This window comes from Hoplias malabaricus, chromosome 7, assembly GCF_029633855.1.
Source record: "Hoplias malabaricus isolate fHopMal1 chromosome 7, fHopMal1.hap1, whole genome shotgun sequence".
Taxonomy (NCBI): domain Eukaryota; kingdom Metazoa; phylum Chordata; class Actinopteri; order Characiformes; family Erythrinidae; genus Hoplias; species Hoplias malabaricus.
In genome coordinates, this window is record NC_089806.1 from 1397999 (window position 1) to 1420958 (window position 22960).

The following is a 22960-nucleotide window of genomic DNA, read 5'->3' on the forward strand; positions in this document are numbered from 1 at the left end:
ATAGAGTAAAGTAGGGCTGGGTGGTACATAGATCATACATCATTCAGTTATATACATATATATCAAGATTATTGTCCATATCGCCCAGCTCTACAAAGCATTAAAATGTGAAAATAAATTTAACACATGGCATCAAAAAGTGGAGGAGTTCAAATACCTCAGGGTCTTGTTCATGAGTGAGGGAAAGATGGAGAGGTAGATTGAGAGGCAGATTGGTTCAGCGTCAGCAGTAATATGGACTCTGTACTGGTCCATGGTGGTGAAGAGAGAGCTGAGCAGAAAAGCAAAGCTCTTGATTTACCATTCAAATCTACGTCCCAACCCTCACCTATGGTCATGAGATTTGGTATTGACCGAAAGAACGAGATCGCGGGTACAAGTGGCTGAAATGAGTTTTCTCCGCAGGCTGCCTGGACTCTCTCTTAGAGACAGGGTTAGGAGCTCGGACATCCAGGAGAGACTTGGAGTGGAGCTGCTGCTCCTCCACAGCGCAAGAAGCCAATTGAGGTGGTTCGGGCATCTAGTCCGGATGCCTCCTGGACGCCATCCTGGTGAGGTGTTCCGGGCATGTCCAACAGGGAGAAGGCCCCGGGGAAGACCAAGAACATGCTGGAGATACTACATGTCTTGACTGGCTTGGGAACACCTCGGTATAGTCCCTCCAGTGGATCGTGAGAACAGCTGAGAAGATTATCGGTGTGTCTCTTCCCTCCATCACAGACATTTACACCACTCACCCACAAAGCACTCAGCACATACACACACACACACACACACATGACTGAAAATGATATGCTGAAAATGAGTGCCCTGTTGACACATATACTGTTTACATCATGGTTACATCCAGTTACCGTTTACAGCACAAATACACTTTAAATTGCAGTGTCTCTCCCTCAGCCCCCCCCCCTCCACCGTACTTATGGTTTTTGTACTGTCTTGTATTATCGTATTGTATGTATATTGTTTTTTATTTTTCTTAGCCATGTCTTTTGCACTATAAGTGTGTGCACTGTTTCATGTTTGCACTAGCTTTGCACTAGTTGCACTTTAATGTTGTGTATTGTTTTATGTTTTATGTCTTTTGCACTTTAACGTGTGTTCATTGTTTTATGTTTGCACTAGCTTGACACTAGTTGCACTTTAATGTTGTGTATTGTTTTATGTAGCACCTTGGTCCTGGAGGAATGCTATTTCATTTCACTGTGTACTGTAAACACTGTATACTGTGAAATGACAATAAACTTCTTGAACTTGAACTTGTATACCACCTGAGGAGCTGGAAGTGTTACGGGCGCGGGGTGAGGACTGACAGAGGGCGGACGCAAACGCTTAGAACACAGACTTTATTTACAAGAGACAAACACAAACAAACTGGGGCATGAAACGAGCGTGAAACGAGCAAGAGAAAGAAGCAAGAGAAACGAACGAGAGAAACGAACGAGAGAAACGAACGAGAGAAACGAAGAACACTGACATACGAAGAACAAAGAACAAGGCGTGAAACAAGTAACAACGTACAGCGCGAACGAAGGAACAGAGAACACGAAACCAGGAACCGAGAACAATGAACGACAAGAGGAAGTGAGACGAGAGGGCTTAAATACACTAACAAACGAGAAACAGCTGAAACGGAAAACAAGGGTGACGTAAAAAAGGCGGAGACGAACGTAGAGACAAAGGCGGAGACATGAACATAAACAAAACAAAGCCATGTGCTGAGACAGGAAAACAGACTAAACGAGACGTGAGTGTGACAGGAAGCAGTGGCTGGGGAGAGGGAGGTCTGGGTTTCTTTACTCGGACTGCTTCCCCCGCGATCCAGACCCGGTGGATAATGGATGGATGGATGGATGGACATCATTTCAATATTTCAACAGGCAAGAAACATTAACATGCAAGTTGACTTACTCTGACACAGATCACATTGTGGATTTTGTACAATTTACAAAAAATATGTAATGTGTATAACAACACTGGAGATTTAATTATTTTTTGACATGTAGGCTGTCTCTTGGGTAACTTTATAATACAATATCATTTACATAGCCACACAAAATGTGGTCATGTGTAATGTTATTTTTTATTATTAATTAAACAATTACTGTCACTTTAATGATAATGTATTTAGAAAAGTAATTCCTATTTTCTAAAATGTATTTATTTTACAAATGTGTATTAATCTTGCTCTATATAAGCATCCTACAAAATAAATAGACATCCTAAAGATGTAGCTTTGAGTGCTGGGGACATTGTTGAAATGTGAGGATGTCTGAACGATGTTCTGGGACCCTACAAAATAACGTCCATATAATGTTATTTTTACACATATTTACAACTTTCAAGCAATTCTAAGGATGTCCTATAGAAATGATGTTATGAGTGCTGGGGACGTTGTTAAAAAGTTGTGAGGACATCAGAAAGAGGTTTCTGGGACCCACATTATTTTTCTTCTCTAAAGGAAATTATAAGGACATTCTAAAAATGTCATTTTGTTAGCTGGGTACATACCCAATGAACAAATATTTGAAAACCTGAATATTTGGGGCCAGCCCTAGACCAGGGAACACATTTCACCTGGAAAATGGTTCAAGAGGTAATGAAAATGCAGCAGGTCAAATTGAAATTTACGGTCCATATAAGCCACAAACATCTGGACAAGTGGAATGCCAAAATAAAACCATAAAGCAGCATTTAGTAAGTCCCTATGAAATCTTTACAGGACACTGCCTGGTACCATTGACTTGGACAATGTTCTCCTAACCTGATGCACTGCTAAAAAATGGTATGGAGCTCAAGGACTCTATTAGCTCCCCACAACAGAGTGTAAAAAAAGAAAGTGTGGCTAAGTCGCCAGAGGGTGGAGACACAACTGTTCCGGACAGTGGGTAATGATTAAAAACCATACAGCTGCTCATTTAGAGGACAAATCAAAAGGTCCAATTTCAGGTCTTGTTATTCACAGATGCAGCAGTTCTGTGCCAAAACTATAAGACATGGACACATTTCTCAGTAATTTACACCATGACCATAAGATACTGGTAATGTTTTTTGTCTTCACAGCTGCCGATGAAGACACATTCTGAATTCTGTTGTTCATCTAGACCCATCATGTGAAATTTCTGAACTCCGTTAACACATCCTGGGATTTTATATAAATAATATCACTTGTCTACTGGGACAATAACAACGTTTAAGATCTTATCAGCATAGATATAAACTTTGTTATCTGGATTTTCATTTTGAATATCACCAATTTATCACTTCCCAATGTGAACATTGACAACACTTTTAAATCATTATTCAGTTTAACATGACATGCATAGTTTCCTGGTCAGAATGTCTGTATTCCACATCCTGTAAATATGACTACAGGTTTATCATGTTCTGAAAATTTCTGATACATGCTGTGTTACACACTATTACAATGTTCAATGTCCGTTCATGACACAATGTAACCCAACCAACGAACACTCAATGCTGCACACCTGGTATGCCTATGCATGTGACTAAACATATGGGCCTTTAAATATCATTACTGATATCATAACGCTAGTTACGTATGTAACTGTGGTTATGTGAGTAGTGGATGACTACTAGGGGCGGAGCTTACTAAGTGAATGATCCCTTACTGTGCCAACTACAGACAGAGATTTTGAATACCAATCTGTCATAGGTGACCTGGCGAGTGACGTGAGTGCTATATCAGCTCACGACTCCCACCAGAATTCACTCTAGGTCTTGATCGCCTCAAGCACAACCAGTGACCAGGAACCCTGGCGGTCATCCACTACTCACATAACCACAGTTACATACGCAACTAGCTTTATGTATCGTATTTCCTGACTGCCAGGGGCAGAGCTTACCAAGTGGATGACGTATCCCACAAAGTCATGAGGAGTACCCAGTCGCAGCCTGTGCTGTGGACAGGATGAAAGGAGCCACTCCAAAAGATGCAGCCACATTCACCCTGTAGAATCTGGAAAAAGTGCAGGGCAAGACCATTTGCCACTGCACAAAGTTCTGCCAAAGATACCCCTTATAAGGCAGCCCAAGGTGTTGCCACACTTCTGACAGAGTGAGCTGTAATGAGGGAAGGCATGGAACGACCAGAGCTCAGATAAGCCCACTGGATGACCTCCACCACCCAGTGAGAAAGCCTATGTTTTTAAAGAGGAACTTGGAGCATCCGAAGCAGACAAATAGGTGGCCAGTCTGATGAATTCCTTCAGTGACCTGAACATAGCGCCACAATGCCTGAACAGGACACAACATATGACACCTCATATCAGTCTCATCTGTATAAGCTGCCAATGTAATGGATTGATTGACAAACTCCGGGACAAAAACCTTCGGTAAAAAGGCTGGGTTAAGCCTTAGAGTCACTGATAAGTTGTCAATACCCCACTGAAAACATGTAGGGCTGACTGACAAAGGACAAAGTTTGCTAATGTGCTTAGCAGTTGCCACTGCAACAAGAAAAGCAGTCTTAAGGGACAACAACTTGAGGGACTCCACATCAGCTGGCTCAAAAGGAAGACAGCATAGAGAGTACAAATCCCTATGCTGAGAGATCCTATGGGGTGCGCAGCGCATGAGAGGTGGACACAGTCTTCTCGCTCCCTTCAAAAAGGCCACAACCAAGAGACATACCCCTGAAAAGGAGAAGAAAACTTGCCAGAGCATCTACATAGACCTTGATCATAGAAGGAGACTTCCCAGCCTCCAAGAGAGACTGAAGAAAATAAATAATAGTCTCGACCGGACAAGAGCGAGGTTCAATCTTCTGCTCACTACACCATAGTACAAATGCCTTCCATCTATATGGAAGTATATGAGTGGATGGAGCACGTGCATTAAAAATTGTAGACTGAACACATATTCAAACCTGGTAGGGCCCCAGGGGCCACAGTAAATGTCGATGTCTCTCTGGATGGGGGTTCCGGATCTTGCCCCCAAGCTGGGACAGCAGGTCCTTCCTCCGAGGGAGCTGCCACAGGCTTCCTTGTACTAAGGACATCATCAGGGGAAACAAGGATGAAAGGGCCACCATGGAGCTACTAATAACACTCTGTGTTTCTCTTTCTGGACCTTGTCCAGAAGTGACGGAATAAGTTGTAATGGAGGGAACACATAAAGCCAAGTCCTTGGCCGTGAACCAAGGCATACTGGCCCAGTGGACTGCTCTGCTCCAACTCTGAAAACCACAGGGGACTGCATTGTGTCTTCTGAAGCAAGTAGGTCTACTTGAGCTACCCTGAAACAATCCCAAATGGTGGAAATCACCTTTGAATAAAGACGCCATTGTTCCGAGTTTAGCCTCTGGCATGACAGAGCATCTGCTGTGATGTTGGACCCTCTGGGTAAATGGGCTGCCCTCAGTGAGAGACACTTGGGATGAGCCCATTCCCACAGCTCCTGGGAGATGGCTAACAGTGCCCATGACCTTGTGCCGCCATAATGATTTATGTGATATACTGTCGACAGTTTGTCTGAGCGCACTAGAACATGATGGTCCTGCAAAACAGGGAAGAAACACTGAAGTGCCAATCGCACAGCTCTCAGCTTGAGAAGATTGATGCGTTCTTGAACCACAGCGTCCGATCAGGTACCTTTTGTCCACCTGTGTCACCACATCCCACCCCAACCAGCGGTAGATGCGTCTGTAATCACCACCTCCTGACGTGCATGGACGGCTCCCCTCGGTACACCCGAGAACAGCCTCTCCTCTGAGGTTCACGGATGAAGGGCCCTGAGACACTACTCTGAGACCTGAATTAGACAAAGTCTGTGGCACCCTGGATCCAACCGGTGTTCCCGCAACCATATCTATACATAACGCTTGGACACGCAACTGTAAAAAGGTGGAACTGGGGTCAATTAATATTTAGTTAAAAACTAATAGTAATTTACACTTAATAAAAAGACTTTATGTAGTTTGAAATCAAATTGAGCTAAATTCAACAAATTTGAACAAAGTATTATTTGCAATTTACACAATTTTGGCTAAATAAAATTAGCTGGGATATGTTGAATAGAATTTATTCATATTTTATGAGTAACACCAAAGATCCAGAAAATGTAATAGATTTTACTCATTGGGAGGTCTTTAATTTTAATCACACACTTCCGCCCAACGCATTTTGAAACTCGTGGACACCAGCATTGTTGGGTTCTGAACGTCCTCGACTTCCCAAAGTGAACAGCTTTTAAATTATTAATAGGGAATAAACAATTTTTATCTAAAATTGTGTATTTTGTTTGAGGCGCTCTTAAATGTGGGGACACGCAGTTCTAAGCTCCGCATTTTTTAATGTGGATCGGTGTGTTTGAGGGGGAAAAATGTTGTTTTTATGTGGATGAAGTTTAACTTGTCTGTAAGTTTTTAATTCACTGACTGAATTACCAAAGACACTCAGGCGGTTTATTTACAAACACTGGTGCTTTGTAAAGACCGGGTTCGAGCACAGACTGGGGAGTTAGCAGATGGTGAGGAACAACGTTTGATTAAAAAGCAAAGTGTTTTTGTGATTACAATCCTGAATTACGGTTTTAAGAAGCTGATGTTGTGCTTTCTGTAGTTTGCATGTCGTTTCATGTGTCTGTTGATGGTATAATGAAGCCATGACAGGACGCTCAGTCTCCTTAAGAGTATACTTTCAAATGGTCATTGCAGCTCTAGCTCACTCTCACTTAATACATAGAGTTGCATTTGAATGCAGAGTTCAGCAAATTAGAGTACAGTGCACACCATGAAATCAATGATTCGCCTGTTTACTAAACATTTAACATTTTACGTATTATTATTCCATACTCAATATATCGGAATGCATTTTTTCATAATCTTGTGTAGGAAAAAATTTGTTTTTATTTTTAATCTCTTTGGTTTTCTTCTAAGTTTAAAAAAAAAAATCTATTTCCCAACAGCATTTTCTCTTTTTGCGCCATATACCTGATGGTTTCTGTTAAAGTAGACCATTCAGATCACTCTTAATTTTTACTGCTGATGTTATTTGTGTCAGAAACTGTGTTATATTCACTGTTTAATTGCACTAATTTGTGTTTCGGCCATTTTGTAGTGTTCAAAAACAGGCTGTAGGCGATATGGCTCCCAGTTTACTTTTTTGCTGTGAATCTGAATCGTAAAACCAAATTCCAGCGTGACTTGAGAGCACTACTACTATAAACAATATACTTAGTTCTTTTTAAAAGCAAGAAATATTCCAATTCCAATCATTTCTATAAAATTTTATGACCTGTGTTTGCTCACTGTCTACAGTCTGGTTTAAATTATTTGACTGTACAGCAAGGCTATGTCTGTTTATATTTTATGTACATAATGTATTTGAAATACAAGATATCATATTTTGTTTTACAACAATTATACCCAGTCAATCTAATTAGGACTCAGGACGCACCTGCAAATAGATGAATAGAAAAGACCAACACTAAAACATTACACTTGCTTATGAAGTTAAAACTAATATTCCTCTATTTGCAGGTGCTAAGTCCTAATTAGATTGATCTGGTATAAGATGAGTGCAGTCTAAAAACATTGTTGTGATTTAAGTGCACCAACAATTTTGACCTTGCATCACATCCCCAAAATATATTCTGCCTGTGATCCTTGTTGTACTTGTATCAATTTTCAGCTTTTGTATGAATAAATGTTGCAAGAGTTGAATAAATGTTTACCTGGTATTATTTTTATGCATATTGACCTGTTGACTCGAACATTGCACAAAAAGGACATTTTAAGTAGATTTAAAATAAAATAGTTATGGCAACAAACTGACACGTGAAATTATTGAATAGATGTAAAGTTACTATAATTAGTAATTATTATGGTTATTATTATGACAGCTATTTACATTTATTACGCATCCATATTCATTCATAAGCTGTATGCATTCTTGAACAATATTTGAATAGACTGCAATTTTTAAATATTTTGTGTGGTGAAGGATTGATTATAAACCAACTTGTTGGAATAATATACTTTTCAATATTTATACCACTGTTCATTATATTCTACAACTTACAAGCTTGTTTGATTATTACAAAAATCATTACAACCTGTCACATACATTTGTAAGAATAATAATGATAGTATTATTAATGATAATAATATCATATTTCCAATAATGTATTTCAACATTCAATTTCATTTTAAAAGCGCAATTGGTAAATTGTGTGTGTGTGTGTGTGTGTGTGAGAGAGAGAGAGAGAAAGAGAGAGAGAGAGAGAGAGAGAGAGAGAGAGAGACTCACTGTAGTTTCTCCAGTGCACACTGTGGATCCTGCAGTAGATCAGAGAGCAGCTTCCCTCCAGAATCTCCTGGGTGATTGTAGCTCAGATCCAGTTCTCTCAGATGGGAGGGGTTTAATTTTAGAGCTGAAGCCAGAGAAGAACAGCCTTCATCTGTAATCATACATCCAGACAATCTGCAGAAAAGAGGGAAACAAAGGAACAGGTGCAATTAACAGAGAAAAATACAGCAGAAATGTGGTAAAGTAGTACATTTAAAACCAGCATATAAAGGTGATGACATGTGAACACATAAAACATTAGGATCAGCCCCTGTTCAGCTTGAGCTCAAACCCCTGCAAGAGGAGCACAAAATAAAAACAAATGTTTTATTACACAATCTACCAGTTTCAAAAAGCTAGTGAATATATGTTAATAACAATAGCACATTTTGAGATTATTGGCAAATTCATTTGTGTATCTAGAGCTCCTATCAACCTACACATGAACATGCAACTGAAATATAACTATGTGGTTAGTTTTTTGTGGTCTGTCTAAGAATATAATTTTTTTTCTGATGTGCTGCATCATACTTATATAGCAGGTACTATAGAACTGCATCCCCAACCCAAACCTTAACCCTAAGCACACCCAGAGTCTCTCCAATCACAGTGCTGGACCCATGTTTATGAGAGAGCCCAAAGATTAGGTTGAATATTAGATGATATATGAATATTACACAAAATGGTTTATACACTCACCCCCCAAAAAATTGTATAAAAACAAGCACATTAAACAAATAATGAGAACCAGCAAATTAACACAAATATTAAATTAATAATAAATTATTAATTTACTGTCTAAATCTGTTTCTAAATAAAATTAATTTATAATATATCAGTGTATCGTATTTATATCAGTGGCAGATGCTGGTCTTTCAAGGAGGGGAAGCTCAGTTTCGGTCTATATCATAAAATGTGTCGGTTTATTTATACGTAAATTCTACCCTCCGTTCCTTTTCAAGAAAATGATCTGTGACCCTGTCGTACCAACAAGGCGTCTTTTCCAGGGACTTGACTAGTGTCCTCTCAATGGCCAGCAGAGCTAGGCTGCTTAAACAGCCTTGGCCATGTGAAGTGTGTTCGCCTGTGAGTGCTTTGTGACGGTGGAGGGGCTCAGCAGCACCCGCTGGACAGAAAATGCGATAGAAGTCCGAAAGAGTGATAGAAGTCAGTCTCCAAACACAACCAGCTACAAAAAAACCCCACCAAATAGAAGCTTGATTTGTCGCTAGTCATTCTTAACAAAGAAAATGCCGCTAAGGGGATTAAAAAAAGATTCTCCGGTTCAACTCAGAACTGAATGAAAATGTAATGCTCCCACAGATCTTTACACCAAAGGATCGCTGATTGGCTCATTTCGCTGTCAATCAAAAAGGGATTCAGCCTCAGACAGATCATCAAATCATCATGCAGAAGCTGAGCGTCCGGGCCAGCCGAGGCCAGCCCACTGCCCCATAGACCCCCAAAGACGCTGAGCGTCCGATGGGCGGGACAAAACCCAGAATTTATCCAATGACTCATCTCGTTTCGCTGCACTTCGCTGCTTCGCTATTGAACTCTGTGGACGCTCAGTGTCCTCACTGTTTAAAGCACTGTGAAGCTGCAGGAATGATTGAGAGGAAAGCCGCGTCTTTACCAGTGATTAGAAGCTGATTCTGAAGAAAAGTTGAGCGCGTTGTAGTGCATATTTATTCAATGACATGTACACACAACAGTATATAATTGATAACTTATTTTTTGACATTTTAGGGGAAGCTGAGCTTCCCTTGCAGTCTTAGAGCAATTGTCTCTGATATATATATACAGTCAGGAAAACTGGGGGTGGTGCGCTTGGAGGAACAGCACTGTCCTCCTCCTCAATCCATGGCTGAGGGGCCTTTGAGCAAGGTCCTGAACCCACAACTGCTCCCACGGCATTGAGGATGACTGCCCCCCAGCTGTAGGTGTGTTCAAAGCTCCTAGTGCACTAGTGTTTGTGTGTGTGTGTTCACTGTGGGTTAAATGTGGAAAACATATTTCATATTTCATTACACATTGTACAATGAGTAATAGTTGTACATTATTTATTATATATATACATATATATATATATATATATATATATATATATATATATATATATATATATATATATAAATATGTATATATCAAACCAACAACCTTTCACTCCTAAGCCCTCTTCTGTAACTATTAAGTCACAGCTGCCCTATACATTTTTTTTAACTCCAGTCCATTAAAAACATTGCAAAAATAAACCATTTTTAGAGAACTAACCAAAATAACTTGTGACTGTCATGCCTCCATCTCATTCCACTACAGCCTCACAAACATTTGAGCTCCTGAACTCTAACTCCCAGAGTTGAGGGGAACACATGACTCTATGTTCTCAGCCATCTGCCAATCACAGATCAGTCTCACCTGATTAGTGGCACTGCTCACCTGTGTTTGTACTTTAAATTTGGTTTGTTTGGACCTGTTCTTTTGGTGAAGCATTGCCATTTTAATTTTCTAACGTTTTGCCAGTTTTGACTTTTCTGTGTTGTTCATTTTTCTTCATTTTCCCATTTATTTGGAAAGATTCTTGCTGTGAGTTTGGATTTTTTTTTTCATTACACTTCCTATTAGTGCTCAATCTGGTAGTGTCTGGTTTGTTTAGACTTGATACAGTGCCATTTTAGAATGATTTTACCTGAGAGTCTCCAGTTTACATAGTGAACTCTTCAGTCCAGCAGAGAGCAGCTCCACTCCTGAATCCTGCAGGTCATTGTTACTGAGGTCCAGCTCTTTCAGGGAGGAGTTTACTGATTGTAGTATTGATCCCAATGTTTCACAGGAGTCCTTGGTAAGGTTACAGCCAGTGAGTCTGAAAAGAAATAGTAATCACTGAATACTGATAATTTAACTATTTCTCAGTTTTCTTCTTACATTTACAAAGTACTTCACTACAGTCACTGACATAAACCCACAACATAACCCACAAATATTAACCCCAAAACTAACCTCAAAGCAACAAGTGGGGGAGCTGCAGTGCATGCTGGGTGCGCCAAACATGAGTCTTAGCCCCGGCCAATCTCTGACCACACCCACAATATGAATATAAACATAATAGGCCTGATGTAAATGTAACACTCACAGAGCTTTTCTGCAGAAAGTCACAGCTGGGATCAGTCTCCTATAACCCTCCTCTGATGTTCTGTATTTACTCAGGTCCAGTTCCTCCAGCTCCTCCTCTGAGGTCAGGAGCATGCAGGCTACAGCTGAACACTGTCCAGGAGAGAGCTCCACTACTGAGTGTTTCTCTGAGTTTAGATACTCCTTAATCTCTCTGGAGAGGGACTGGTCCTTCATCTCAGACAGACACAGGAACAGGTTGATGGATCTCTCAGTTGAGATGTATGGATCTTCTTTTACTAATCTCTTGATGCGTTCTGTGGTTCTCTCTGAGCTGCTCTCTGTTTGTGTCAGTAGACCTTGTAGGAAACTCTGATTGGACTCCAATGAGAGTCCCAGAAGGAACCGGAGGAACAGATCCAGATGTCCTTTCTGACTCTTTATGGCTTTATTCACTGCTCCCTGTAGAAGATTATCCAGAGGAACCTTCACAGACCTCCCTCTATTCCATGGTATAAAACACTGCAGTGGTTCCATGATGTTTTTCTGAAAGCAGTAAAACACAAAGACAGCAGCCAGGAACTCCTGAAAACTCAGATGAACAAAGCAGTAGACCTTCCTCTGGTGGATCACACACTCCTCCTTAAAGATCTCAGTGAAAATCCCAGAATACACTGAGGCCTCAGTGACATCAATGCTGCTCTCTCTCAGGTCCTCTTCATAGAACATCACATTGCCCTTCAGCAGCTGTGTGAAAGCCAGTTCAGCCAGTTTCAGAAGCTTGGTTCTGTTGGACTCCAGCTGTTTCTTTGTGTTTCTCTTGTGTTTCTTTCCATATTTCTCCTTCTTCCTGTTTGTCTGAGTGAGCAGGAAGTGTGAGTACATTTCAGTCAGAGTTTTAGGGATCACTGTGTGACTCTGTGTGATGTGTCTCTGAAGAATAGTGGCTGATATCCAGCAGAAGATGGGAATGTGGCACATGATGTGGAGGCTCCTCGCTGTCTTAATGTGGGAGATGATCTTCTGGGCTTGGGCTTGGTCCTTGATTCTCTTCCTGAAGTACTCCTCCTTCTGGGGGTCAGTGAATCCCTGAATTTCTGTCACACGGTGGATGTACAGAGGAGGGATATGATTGGCTGCTGCTGGTCGGGAGGTGATCCAGATTAGAGCAGAGGGAAGCAGATCTCCTCTGATGAGGTTTGTCATTAACACACCCACTGATGATGTCATGGTGATGTCAGACACTTTCTCACACTGTTTAAAGTCCAGAGGAACTCTGCTTTCATCCAGGCCATCAAATATAAACACAGCTCTGAGCTGGTCATATTTCTCTGGGTTCAGATCTCTGAGCTCAGGATGGAAGGCACACAGAAGTCCATGAAGAGTGTATTGATCATCTTTAATCAAGTTCAGCTCCCGGAACGGAAGCACAAACATGAGATCTACCTCCTGATTGGCTGTTCCTTCAGCCCAGTCCAGAATGAACTTCTGCACAGAGACAGTTTTTCCAATTCCAGCGATGCCTTTAGTCAGAACTCTTCTAAACTCCTGCTCTTCTGCTCCTTTATCCTCTTTTCTGTCTCTGAGTCTGAGATCTTCAGCCTTCACTCCTCCATCAGGACCTTGTAGAGGTTTAAAGATGTCTGAGCAGTGGATTGGAGCGTCCTGCTGGTGTCTCCTGGGTGTTTTCTCCATCTGTAAAACCTCATGTTCTTCATTCACTCCTTCACTCTCTCCTTCAATGATGTACAGCTGAGTGTAGACACTGTTCAAGAGGGTTTTGTTCTCTGGGGTTCTGACTCCTTCAAATAAGTTCTCGTACCTGTTCTTCATCCTGGTTCTGTGTGTGTGTAAAACCTCCTCCACTGCTGGGTAAGAACCCTGCTGCAGCTCTCCAGGTCCCTCCTCCAGAGTGAGAGTGTGTAGAGCTTTTACTGAGGAGTGATTCCTGGTGAAGTTCAAACACAGAAACACCATCAGACAGTGAACACAGTACTATGTTATAACAGTGAACTTTAGTATAATATAATTTTATTATTGTCAGACAGCCTTCATGGATATCACTGTCTTGAAAACATTGTGTGTAGGGCTCTCCCTACAGCTGCAGAGTGTAGTTCACTTTTACAGTACTGTCCTGAATTCAAGAGCTCCTCTGGCCATTGGACTCTTATCTCCACTAATTCACTAACACATCACCTTCCCCTGACAACAGTGGGAACTCACTGCTCCACATGGACACTGCATGCTCCATCCCCCGGAGCTCAGAGGTGCTAATTTTCCACCTTCCATCTTCCACCCTGGTGCTTTTTCCACCAGGGAACACAACACATATATGGTCAAAATCTAGAGACAAATTCCTTCTCTTTCTTTAAAGATCACTGACCTGTTTCACACAGAGCATGTTTACAAACAATGCTGGATAGCCCTAAATATTTACAAGTCTACCGAACTCCTTATATTTTATGATTCTGAGAATTTCATGTGTTGCATGTTCAGGTCTGAATCTCTCTAGATTTGAGAATATTGTGGGATATAAGATACAATTTCACAATTTACATAAGGCTTGTTTCTGTAACATGAATTAAAGCTCAGCTCTGTCTTTAAATTACACTAACAGAGCTCCTACAGTCTCTGTGTTTGTCTTAAAGTATTATTTTCCTGTGAAACATGATCATGAATATCACTAAACTGGAATATAATGCAGGAATCAGTGTTACACACACAGTCAGGGGTTTTAGGACAGTTTCTACATTATCAGTGTGTTTGTCTTAGACATGTTGATCCTCTTCTACAGATCAGTGATAAAGGAGAGCGTGCTGGATGTTCTGGAGCATGACACTGTGCTGTGATCTAAACTCATGGAGGAACAGGAAGAGAACTGAAGAACAGGAGCTGAACTGTGACCTGTTCAGTAATACTTTAACTGTTATTACTCATCAGTTTAAAACTCAAGAATTAAAACTCACAGTCTGAACCCTTCACTCTTCATAGACACACAGCTGGGTTCTCCTCCTTCACTAAATCTTGGAGGGTTTCTCATGGAGCGGTCACTCTTCATAGACACACAGCTGGGTTCTCCTCCTTCACTGAATCTTGGAGGGTTTCTCATGGAGCGGTCACTCTTCAGAGACACACAGCTGTGTTCTCCTCCTTCATTGAATCTAGGAGGGTTCCTCATGGACCCTTCACTCTTCATAGACACACAGCTGGGTTCTCCTCCTTCACTGAATCTTGGAGGGTTTCTCATGGAGCGGTCACTCTTCAGAGACACACAGCTGTGTTCTCCTCCTTCATTGAATCTAGGAGGGTTCCTCATGGACCGGTCACTCTTCATAGACACACAGCTGGGTTCTCCTCCTTCACTGAATCTTGGAGGGTTCCTCATGGAGCGGTCACTGTTCATAGACACACAGCTGGGTTCCCCTCCATTGCAGAATCTAGGAGGGTTCATCATGGACTGGTCACTCTTCATAGACACACAGCTGGGTTCTGGAGAAGCTGACCACTGTGATCTGAAAACACCACACACAAAAACATTAATAAACACACTTCTTTTTCAGCTCGTCAGTTTTAATAATCAGTTAATCCTGGTCTAACATTTCTAACAACTAAAGAAATATGAAATCAAACACAAGGCTTGAGGAGAAACGGACACTGTTCCACTGATGGACATTTGTAGAATCATCAATTCACTCACATTTACACAGTAACAAATATCTTTAATCAGTGTTACACATTCATTAATACCTCTTACCTACTGGCCATTTTCTGAATTTCTGTCTGAAATTACATCTCCAAATGTAAAGGCTTATTATTTTCCACCTGCTTGGAATAAATTAAGACAGTTTTAAAGTTGAAAAGTCTTTAAAGTAGAAAAGCATGTTCACAAGAATGTTTCTATATGCTTCCATTTTTCTCCTGAATGCCAAAAAAATGTAGATGCTCACAATTTGTTTTTGTTTTTTTTTAACATTATATGTGATTGTAGAGACATCATCTGTGATCTGATTTGTGGCTCAGTTGTGGATTTCTAAATTTAAACATTAACCAGAAGATGATTTTGAGTGTTCCAAATTTATTAGTGTGATATTTACTGAAGTCTAAATAGAGGATCACATGTGGTGTCCAAGAGTTTTTGGTAAAAATACTGTATTTGTTATGAATTATAATATATTTATATATATTGCATGGCTTGTGTTTGGGACATAACAAATCATAGTGTGCAATGTTAAGATCTAATAAGCAATAATGGATTCAATATGGGTGTGTAAATATTTGTCATTTTTTATTCATTTACCTTAAATAAGGTGTTAAAGTAAAGCTTAGGGTGCCCTCTTGTGGCAGTAAGGTATCGAATGATTGTGTGTAATTTAGATGAGTTCAGCAGTCTGTAAATATAACGTCCACATTTATAGTTTCTTTATTACTAATAAATACACTGAATTATAAGACATTAGACAGACAATAAGGGATTGTTAATTTCAGATTAATCTCAGGAATTCAGTGATGCCTGGTTTATGCAGCTGTATAACCACAGACATAGTTTAGTACAAGTGAAAAACAATATTTATTTAAATTTTAAATCAGCTGTTATATTTCATATATTAAATATAAATCTGAACACTTCTCTGTTTAACAGTTAAACAATAAATAATCCTGATAACCAGCCCTTCAATTTGATGCATCATTTATTCATCATCATAATCATCATCTTCTTTTCCACTTTTCCATTTCAGGGTCACGGTGATCATTATATCATTATATCATATCATTATATCAAATGAACAATTTTATTTTATATAATTTTTTATAATACCTTCATTTTATAATACCTTCATATTTCTTTATACTATTTTTGGGCACATGGTTTATTTGAGGCAGGTTTGTCATAATTTGTCTTAATATTACATAAATTACACCATACCAATGGAAAGAGGACAGGTCCAGCTTTGATATGTCACATTCACCTTGTGTATATCTTATAAAATAGGAAAGATAAGAAGTGGTGAATGTGTAAATTACAAGTCTGAAACCACCAGTGGCTTACCAGAATTGATACAGTAGCAATATGACATTTATGAAACCAAAACAAAACTCAGCGGTACAGCAGCTTTTAATATGTTAAACAGGTCATGTGACCTGAACCATACAGTGTAATCACTTAAAAAAAAATTGTGTGGGAGCCAGATAAATATTACAAATATACAGGGTCACAGCAAAAGGTTACAATAAAAAATTACTTTTACAGATACTTGATGGTAATTTGTAAAATAGTTTATATTCATTAAACAAAGTAATATATATAAAATGTCTTTTGATTTTATGAAAATCAGAAATCCATTATCTCTATTATTTCTAAATCCAGTGTTATTCTACTGTTTTGATGTGGCACTGCACTAGTGTGTGTGTATGTGTGTGTGTGTGTATAGTGAGTTGTGCAGGTCCTATCCTGGTCTATCTCTGACCCTGCAGATCAACCGGCCGTATGTGGGGTCAACGTTCCAGGCTTATGCTGCACATAAGAGTCTCACCTCTGTGTGCGGGGTGTGAAGTGTCTGTATTTCACTGACATTAACTCTATTTACACTGAACATAATTTAGTAACTATTCTCACTTCCTGACTCCACAGTTTGTTCACATGAGCAGCCAGTTCACCACTGCAGAGTTCACCACAGAGTAGTATAGAGGATATTAAACATCAGCCAACATAAGAGAAGGAACTGCCCACTCGTCTGAGTCAGTGGTCAGTTGAGGAGTTTAGTGTTAAATTTGAGTTAGGGGTCAGTTAGAGCTGATACAGGGGTGATGTATTAATGACTGTAACTGGTTTGTATGTGTATTAACAATCACTACAGGGGTCAGGTCAGGACAAAATTATATATGTTCAGGTGAGTTGAGATAATATACAGGTCCAGGATTTACCTTGAAATGGTCTTTAATTTGACTTGTCCATTAATATTAATCTGGTACAGGTCTCCACATGTAATTAGAAGTGGGTGTGGTGTTCTACACAAAGATAATAAACAATTACAATAAGAAATACTGGTCTATGAGTACTCCCCTTATTACAAATACAACTTAAAATATCCATAATGAATAAACATGATTAAAGGCTTGTCACGAGGCTAAGACCTGACTATAAATGAACTGGAGATGTACAACATAAATGCACATACATTACTTATCACAGCTAAAAGTAATCTACTCAACATAAGGTATACATCACACAAACATTTATGGATGCATTTAATTAGAAAAAACATTAACTACGGACATGTACTGCGTCATTTACATATATCAATTAAGTAAAGCTAGTAGCTAGCAGCTGACTTCCCCAGGACTCCATATCCCAGAATGCCCCAGAAGATCACATGACTCAACACCGGTCCCATTTACCTGAATTCTAAACATGCACACCTATTTAAACCTCAGTCATTTTCCCAGTCTTTGTCGAGTATTGCCGTGGTTATTTTCCTGCATACAAAGCGTTCTCTAGTATCTGATTTGTCTTGCTATCCTGTTGCCTACTCCTCGTCTGTCTTTTCGGTTTACGTCTGTTGCCTCGTCCGTTTTTTACGCTATTTGTTACATCCCGTCTGCTCTCTGTGTTGGACCCTTGCTTGTTTTTTGACTTCGCTTTTGGACTCGTGTTAATAAACTCTATTTGTGATCCGCAAGTGTCGGCTCTCTGTTCATGACAACACTCGACAAATCATAGTGAATATATACATATATATGTCGGTCTTATACAACCAAAGATAAAGCACAAATAAGGTTACTCATGTTCAATGAGCGCACATTGTTAATGAGACCGATTAAATGAAGACCGTTTAATGCCAGTACCTCGTTAGCAGGATTATGCATTGGTGCATTCGGATAGCCAGAAATTAGAACTACAAACAAAACACAAAACTACAGACATACTAGGCTAGAGGGATGAAAACAGGTCAATTAACAGTCTTTTCTACAGATGAGATACAGAGTGACATTTGTTATGGGCATGGATGTTTCTCTTTGTATCTCTATCCTGTCCTGTCCATATGTTCTAGGATCCAGTCCTGGGTTCCTGACTGACTGCATGCTGGATGCAGATGTTTTTTATCCTGTCTAAAAGTGTTCCCCCTACATAAATCTGTGTTTTTATATTCACTTACATTAATCCCTGTGCTATATTAATTAATAATGACTAAATGTCTCACTCCCATCAGTACTAGATCACAAAAGACTACTTTAAGGTGATTATGACAGGGGAACAGATCTGGACAGACTATTTCCCCCGACTAAAATCCAGCCTCCTTTTTGTTTGTTTGTTTTATTTTATTTTAATGATAATAATCCCTGAGTAAATGCCTATTACATAGTCGTGCATAAATGTTTCATTCACTCAATTAACATTTTAAAAATATTAAAATCGTATTTCACTGTCTCCATAAAATGTCTTTATTGTACTTAATAAAACACACAAATCATTCCGTTAGCTTTTTCAATTATATTAGACAAAATATTATTAAGAAACGTCTGCATAAATCTTCTTTTTTTTTCAAAGCGGATTGTGTTATCCGTTATTTAGTACTTTTTGTTGTGTTTCGGCTTCCGTAGATGTAGCACTCGGTCGCGCGCACGGTGATTTCTTGAATGCGCGTTCTTGCAGACTCAAGAAACATGAACTGGACGGGGAACTGAATCGGCCACAACACCGGAATCTGTGTCCACGGTTTGGCTTCAACCATCCGCTATAAAAGAGAGGGTTACGTCACACACGGGAGGAATGGTTCCTCACTCGATTGTTTATGTTTTGCGCTGTTGTACTCGGTTCGTGTTTTGAATTGTTAATTGTTATTTGTGATTGTTGACAATCTGTTAATTGTGTATATATTTGTAAATTAGTACCAGTTGTAGGGAGTGGCTGCCGTTTTTGTTTTGGGAACTGGGGGTTTGTCTCTGTTTATACATAGCAAGGGAGTAAGGTTAGCACTGTGTCTTTGTTTTTGTCGTCCTGCACAGGTTAGTTAGTGTACCTAAAAGTAGTTAGTGTGGTGTTTGTTTGTTGTTTTGGCCTGGGTCACTCCTGAAGTAAATTTTCTGGTTCACTAAACTGTATCAATCACCTTTCATATATTTCACAAAAACTGTCCTAAGTTGTAGTTTTTTTTGCAATCATCACACTGTCCGTTATTTCATTTTTGTGTTGTGGTCTGCCCTAGACCAGGTCGTAACACATTGTTTATTTTCCGGAGCAAAACCCACCTGGAACTTATTATGGACATAAACATGGGGAACATTTTCAATTTCTGGAAACACACCAGAGAGGAATCACTGAGAGCTAAGAGACAGGACACAGAAGTGAAAGTTTGTCTAAACACTGATTCAGATTTCTGATCATCCCTAAACACTGAGACACAGCGCTCTCACTCCCTCTGCTGGACGCGCTACTGCTTTAAACAGATTTTACATTCAGACTTCTCTTAAAAACACGGTTTGTATGTCTTCATAAACTACAGTAAATAACACACACACACAATTTTACTATGTTTAACCACCTCTGTGTTCAATTCACATGATGCAGCATCACAACAGAAACGTGTGTCACATCTAAACCCTGAAATTAAACTGAATAAACTTACTCCTTATTTCTGTAAAACTATAAGAGAAGGTTTTAAACTCTCCGCGAACAGCGAGGACTTCATTCACCAACAGGAAAGAGACACAGAAATGTTCCCAAAAACAACCGAAGAGGAAGTGTGTGTGTGTTTCTTATTGAAATGAAAATGTAATCCAGTAATTTCAGCATAAAGAATAAAGAACAATAAAAACTCACCTTTAATTCCACATTTTTCTTTCTTTCTCTCTCTATCTGTGTGTGTGTATGTGAGAGAGAGTCTAATGGCGGACCGTCTTTTCCTCTCTGTTTACGGGCTTAGTGATGAAGTTACTTTCGGTTTCTCCGCTCTCCGTCACCGAGTGACTGGAGTCAAGCTATCCGCACTTTGGAAACTGACGGTCAAGCCATCCGCGCTTCAAATCCGAATGCACGTATAGGCGCGTCATTACGGTTTTTCATTGCGGAGAACACCACATCCGCTTTGGGACAGATAGAGAGTCTGAAACCCGCGTTTGAGCAGCGATGTCTCTGTTACTAAATAAATGCACGCAATGCTAAAATGGACTAAATGGGCTAAAATTAACAAGCCATTAGGAATATATTTCGTTTTAAATCACTTTAAACAGGCAAAACACGCTTTGATTTTATTATTTCATACATTTACGTATTTTTTTTTTACTTTTCTATAAACACTTAACTGGCTTTGAATAGTAATCCTGGTGGACATGTAGAAATACAGATTACATTTTACTGTCATTAAACAGAGGTAGCTCACTGTATAATATTCTCATGGATTTATACTGAATACCTACCAATATGGATTTCTCAAAAACTACCCATAATGCCTAAACCATTCCACTGTCATTAAACAGAGGGGCCTCGAGGCTATTACCTGTATGATTTTGGTAGAATTTCACTGTGTTTTTTTCTCATAAACTCATACTGAATATTACCAACATGGATTTCTCAAAAATTACCCATAATGCCTAAACCATTGTACTGTCATTAAACAGAGGGACCTCTTGGCTATTACCTGTATGATTTTGGTAGAATTTCACTGTGTACTTTTCTCATAAACTCATACTGAATATTACCAATATGGATTTCTCAAAAATTACCCATAATGCCTAAACCATTGTACTGTCATTAAACAGAGGGACCTCGAGGCTATTACCTGTATGATTTTGGTAGAATTTCACTGTGTACTTTTCTCATAAACACATACTGAATATTACCAATATGGATTTTTCAAAAATTACCCATAATGCCTAAACCATTGTACTGTCATTAAACAGAGGGACCTCGAGGCTATTACCTGTATGATTTTGGTAGAATTTCACTGTGTACTTTTCTCATAAACTCATACTGAATATTACCAATATGGATTTCTCAAAAATTACCCATAATGCCTAAACCACTGTACTGTCATTAAACAGAGGGACCTCTTGGTTATCAGCTGTATGATTTTGGTAGAATTTCACTGTGTACTGAAGATAAAAATGTTCCTTTGGACCACTCTCAAAGTATTTCAAAGTTTACAAAAAGGTCCAAAATACACTCTCCCTCCTCGGGGAAGGCGTGTCCGTCACGAGAGAGTCGCAGACACCAGTCGAGTGAAGTTCAAAGCAAATCAAAGTATTTATTTTACAAAATATTGGATCCAAGAGAATTAACACATTGAGAACAGTGTGATACCCCTCCCAAGTGAAATTCTGACCTCCCATCCTCTGACTCCGAAAGTTATACCCATGATGACGTATAGCCTGGTGGTGAGGCGTTTCTGGCTGATTAGCGTATATTAATATGCATAATTTCACGTGTTAGTACAGCTCTTCACGTGCAAGATTCAGGTGCCTGTTGTGACCCTGAAGACATTCATTATCCGGCCAGACTAACAATGGGCCTCTCTTCTCAGCACTTTTTCCCTAGAGACTAAAATTTAGGGAGTTAGAAATACACTTCAAGGCCACAAACAGAAGCTACAGATCAGCGCCTTCATGCCCAACACTATGATGTCAGTGTGTTACAATCCTGGAGTGCACATCCGTTCAAGGTTAGATGTTAAGAATTAAAACTGTGTGTCAATATCAAGTTGTCATGCCATATAGTGAAGTTAGCTTATAATATGTCTTTTAGGATTAATTATCATATGTGTTAGTAGTGCAGAATCAAGTAAAAATATGTGTGAGTAATTCATAATGTAAATACTGGTTAGTCATTCATATACATGCATATAGGGTACAGGATTTCACACAATGAGTATATAATTATAAATGCTAATTTAACTAATCATCATTTAAGGATATTTATCAACAAACACAAAGTAATACAATTGTTTTCTACAACAATTCCCCCTTATGACGTGTCCCAAGACACGTCATCACACTCTAAATCCTCCAAACATGTTTTTGACATGTGTTTAACCTGTGAGAGCGAAAACCTGTCGGGCAGCCAACCAACCAATTTTTGACAGGAAAAATTCTCTCACGACCCCACTGCCCCCTGGCGGCCAAACTTTTATTATTTTTTTTTCCATGTCAACAGGAGGAAATGACATTATTTCCCTGTTTGTTATCTCCCAGACTAATTGTCTCACAACAGTAGTTCCTCCTGCTCTTCCTCACACTCCAGTATGGGTAACATATATGGTGGTGGAGAATCTTTGCCCTCCATCATGCGTGTTATTGTTCTTTCTATCAGAGACCTGATACAGGGCACACAGCAGCATCCGCACGTGACTAAAATAGCGGCGAATACCGCTACGGCTGAAGCCATAGATATGAACACGCCTTTCCATTGTCCGAAAGTTTTCTCTAGCCACTTAGTGATTGGATTGTCTACTCCCGTGTTTTCTGCCATCTCTTTAGACAGGGATTTTAGGGCCATTAAGGCTTTAGTCACCTTTCCATCTGGGGCCGTATTATTTGGAATTACAGTA

General features: G+C 39.5%; 1 protein-coding gene across 1 annotated transcript in view; it reads right to left on the reverse strand.

The window, feature by feature from the left end:
* LOC136701593 (NLR family CARD domain-containing protein 3-like) overlaps nucleotides 1-20358 on the reverse strand; it is a 32490-nt gene extending 12132 nt beyond the window's left edge. Inside the window, exons 1-5 of the mRNA XM_066676205.1 lie at nucleotides 20239-20358; nucleotides 14387-14932; nucleotides 11443-13368; nucleotides 10999-11172; nucleotides 8271-8444 (exon numbers count right to left, since the gene is read on the reverse strand). Of these exons, the coding sequence (XP_066532302.1) occupies nucleotides 8271-8444; nucleotides 10999-11172; nucleotides 11443-13368; nucleotides 14387-14892 (2780 nt within the window). The 5' untranslated portion in view covers nucleotides 14893-14932; nucleotides 20239-20358. The remainder of the gene's footprint in view (nucleotides 1-8270; nucleotides 8445-10998; nucleotides 11173-11442; nucleotides 13369-14386; nucleotides 14933-20238) is intronic.
* Nucleotides 20359-22960: the final 2602 nt, after the last annotated feature.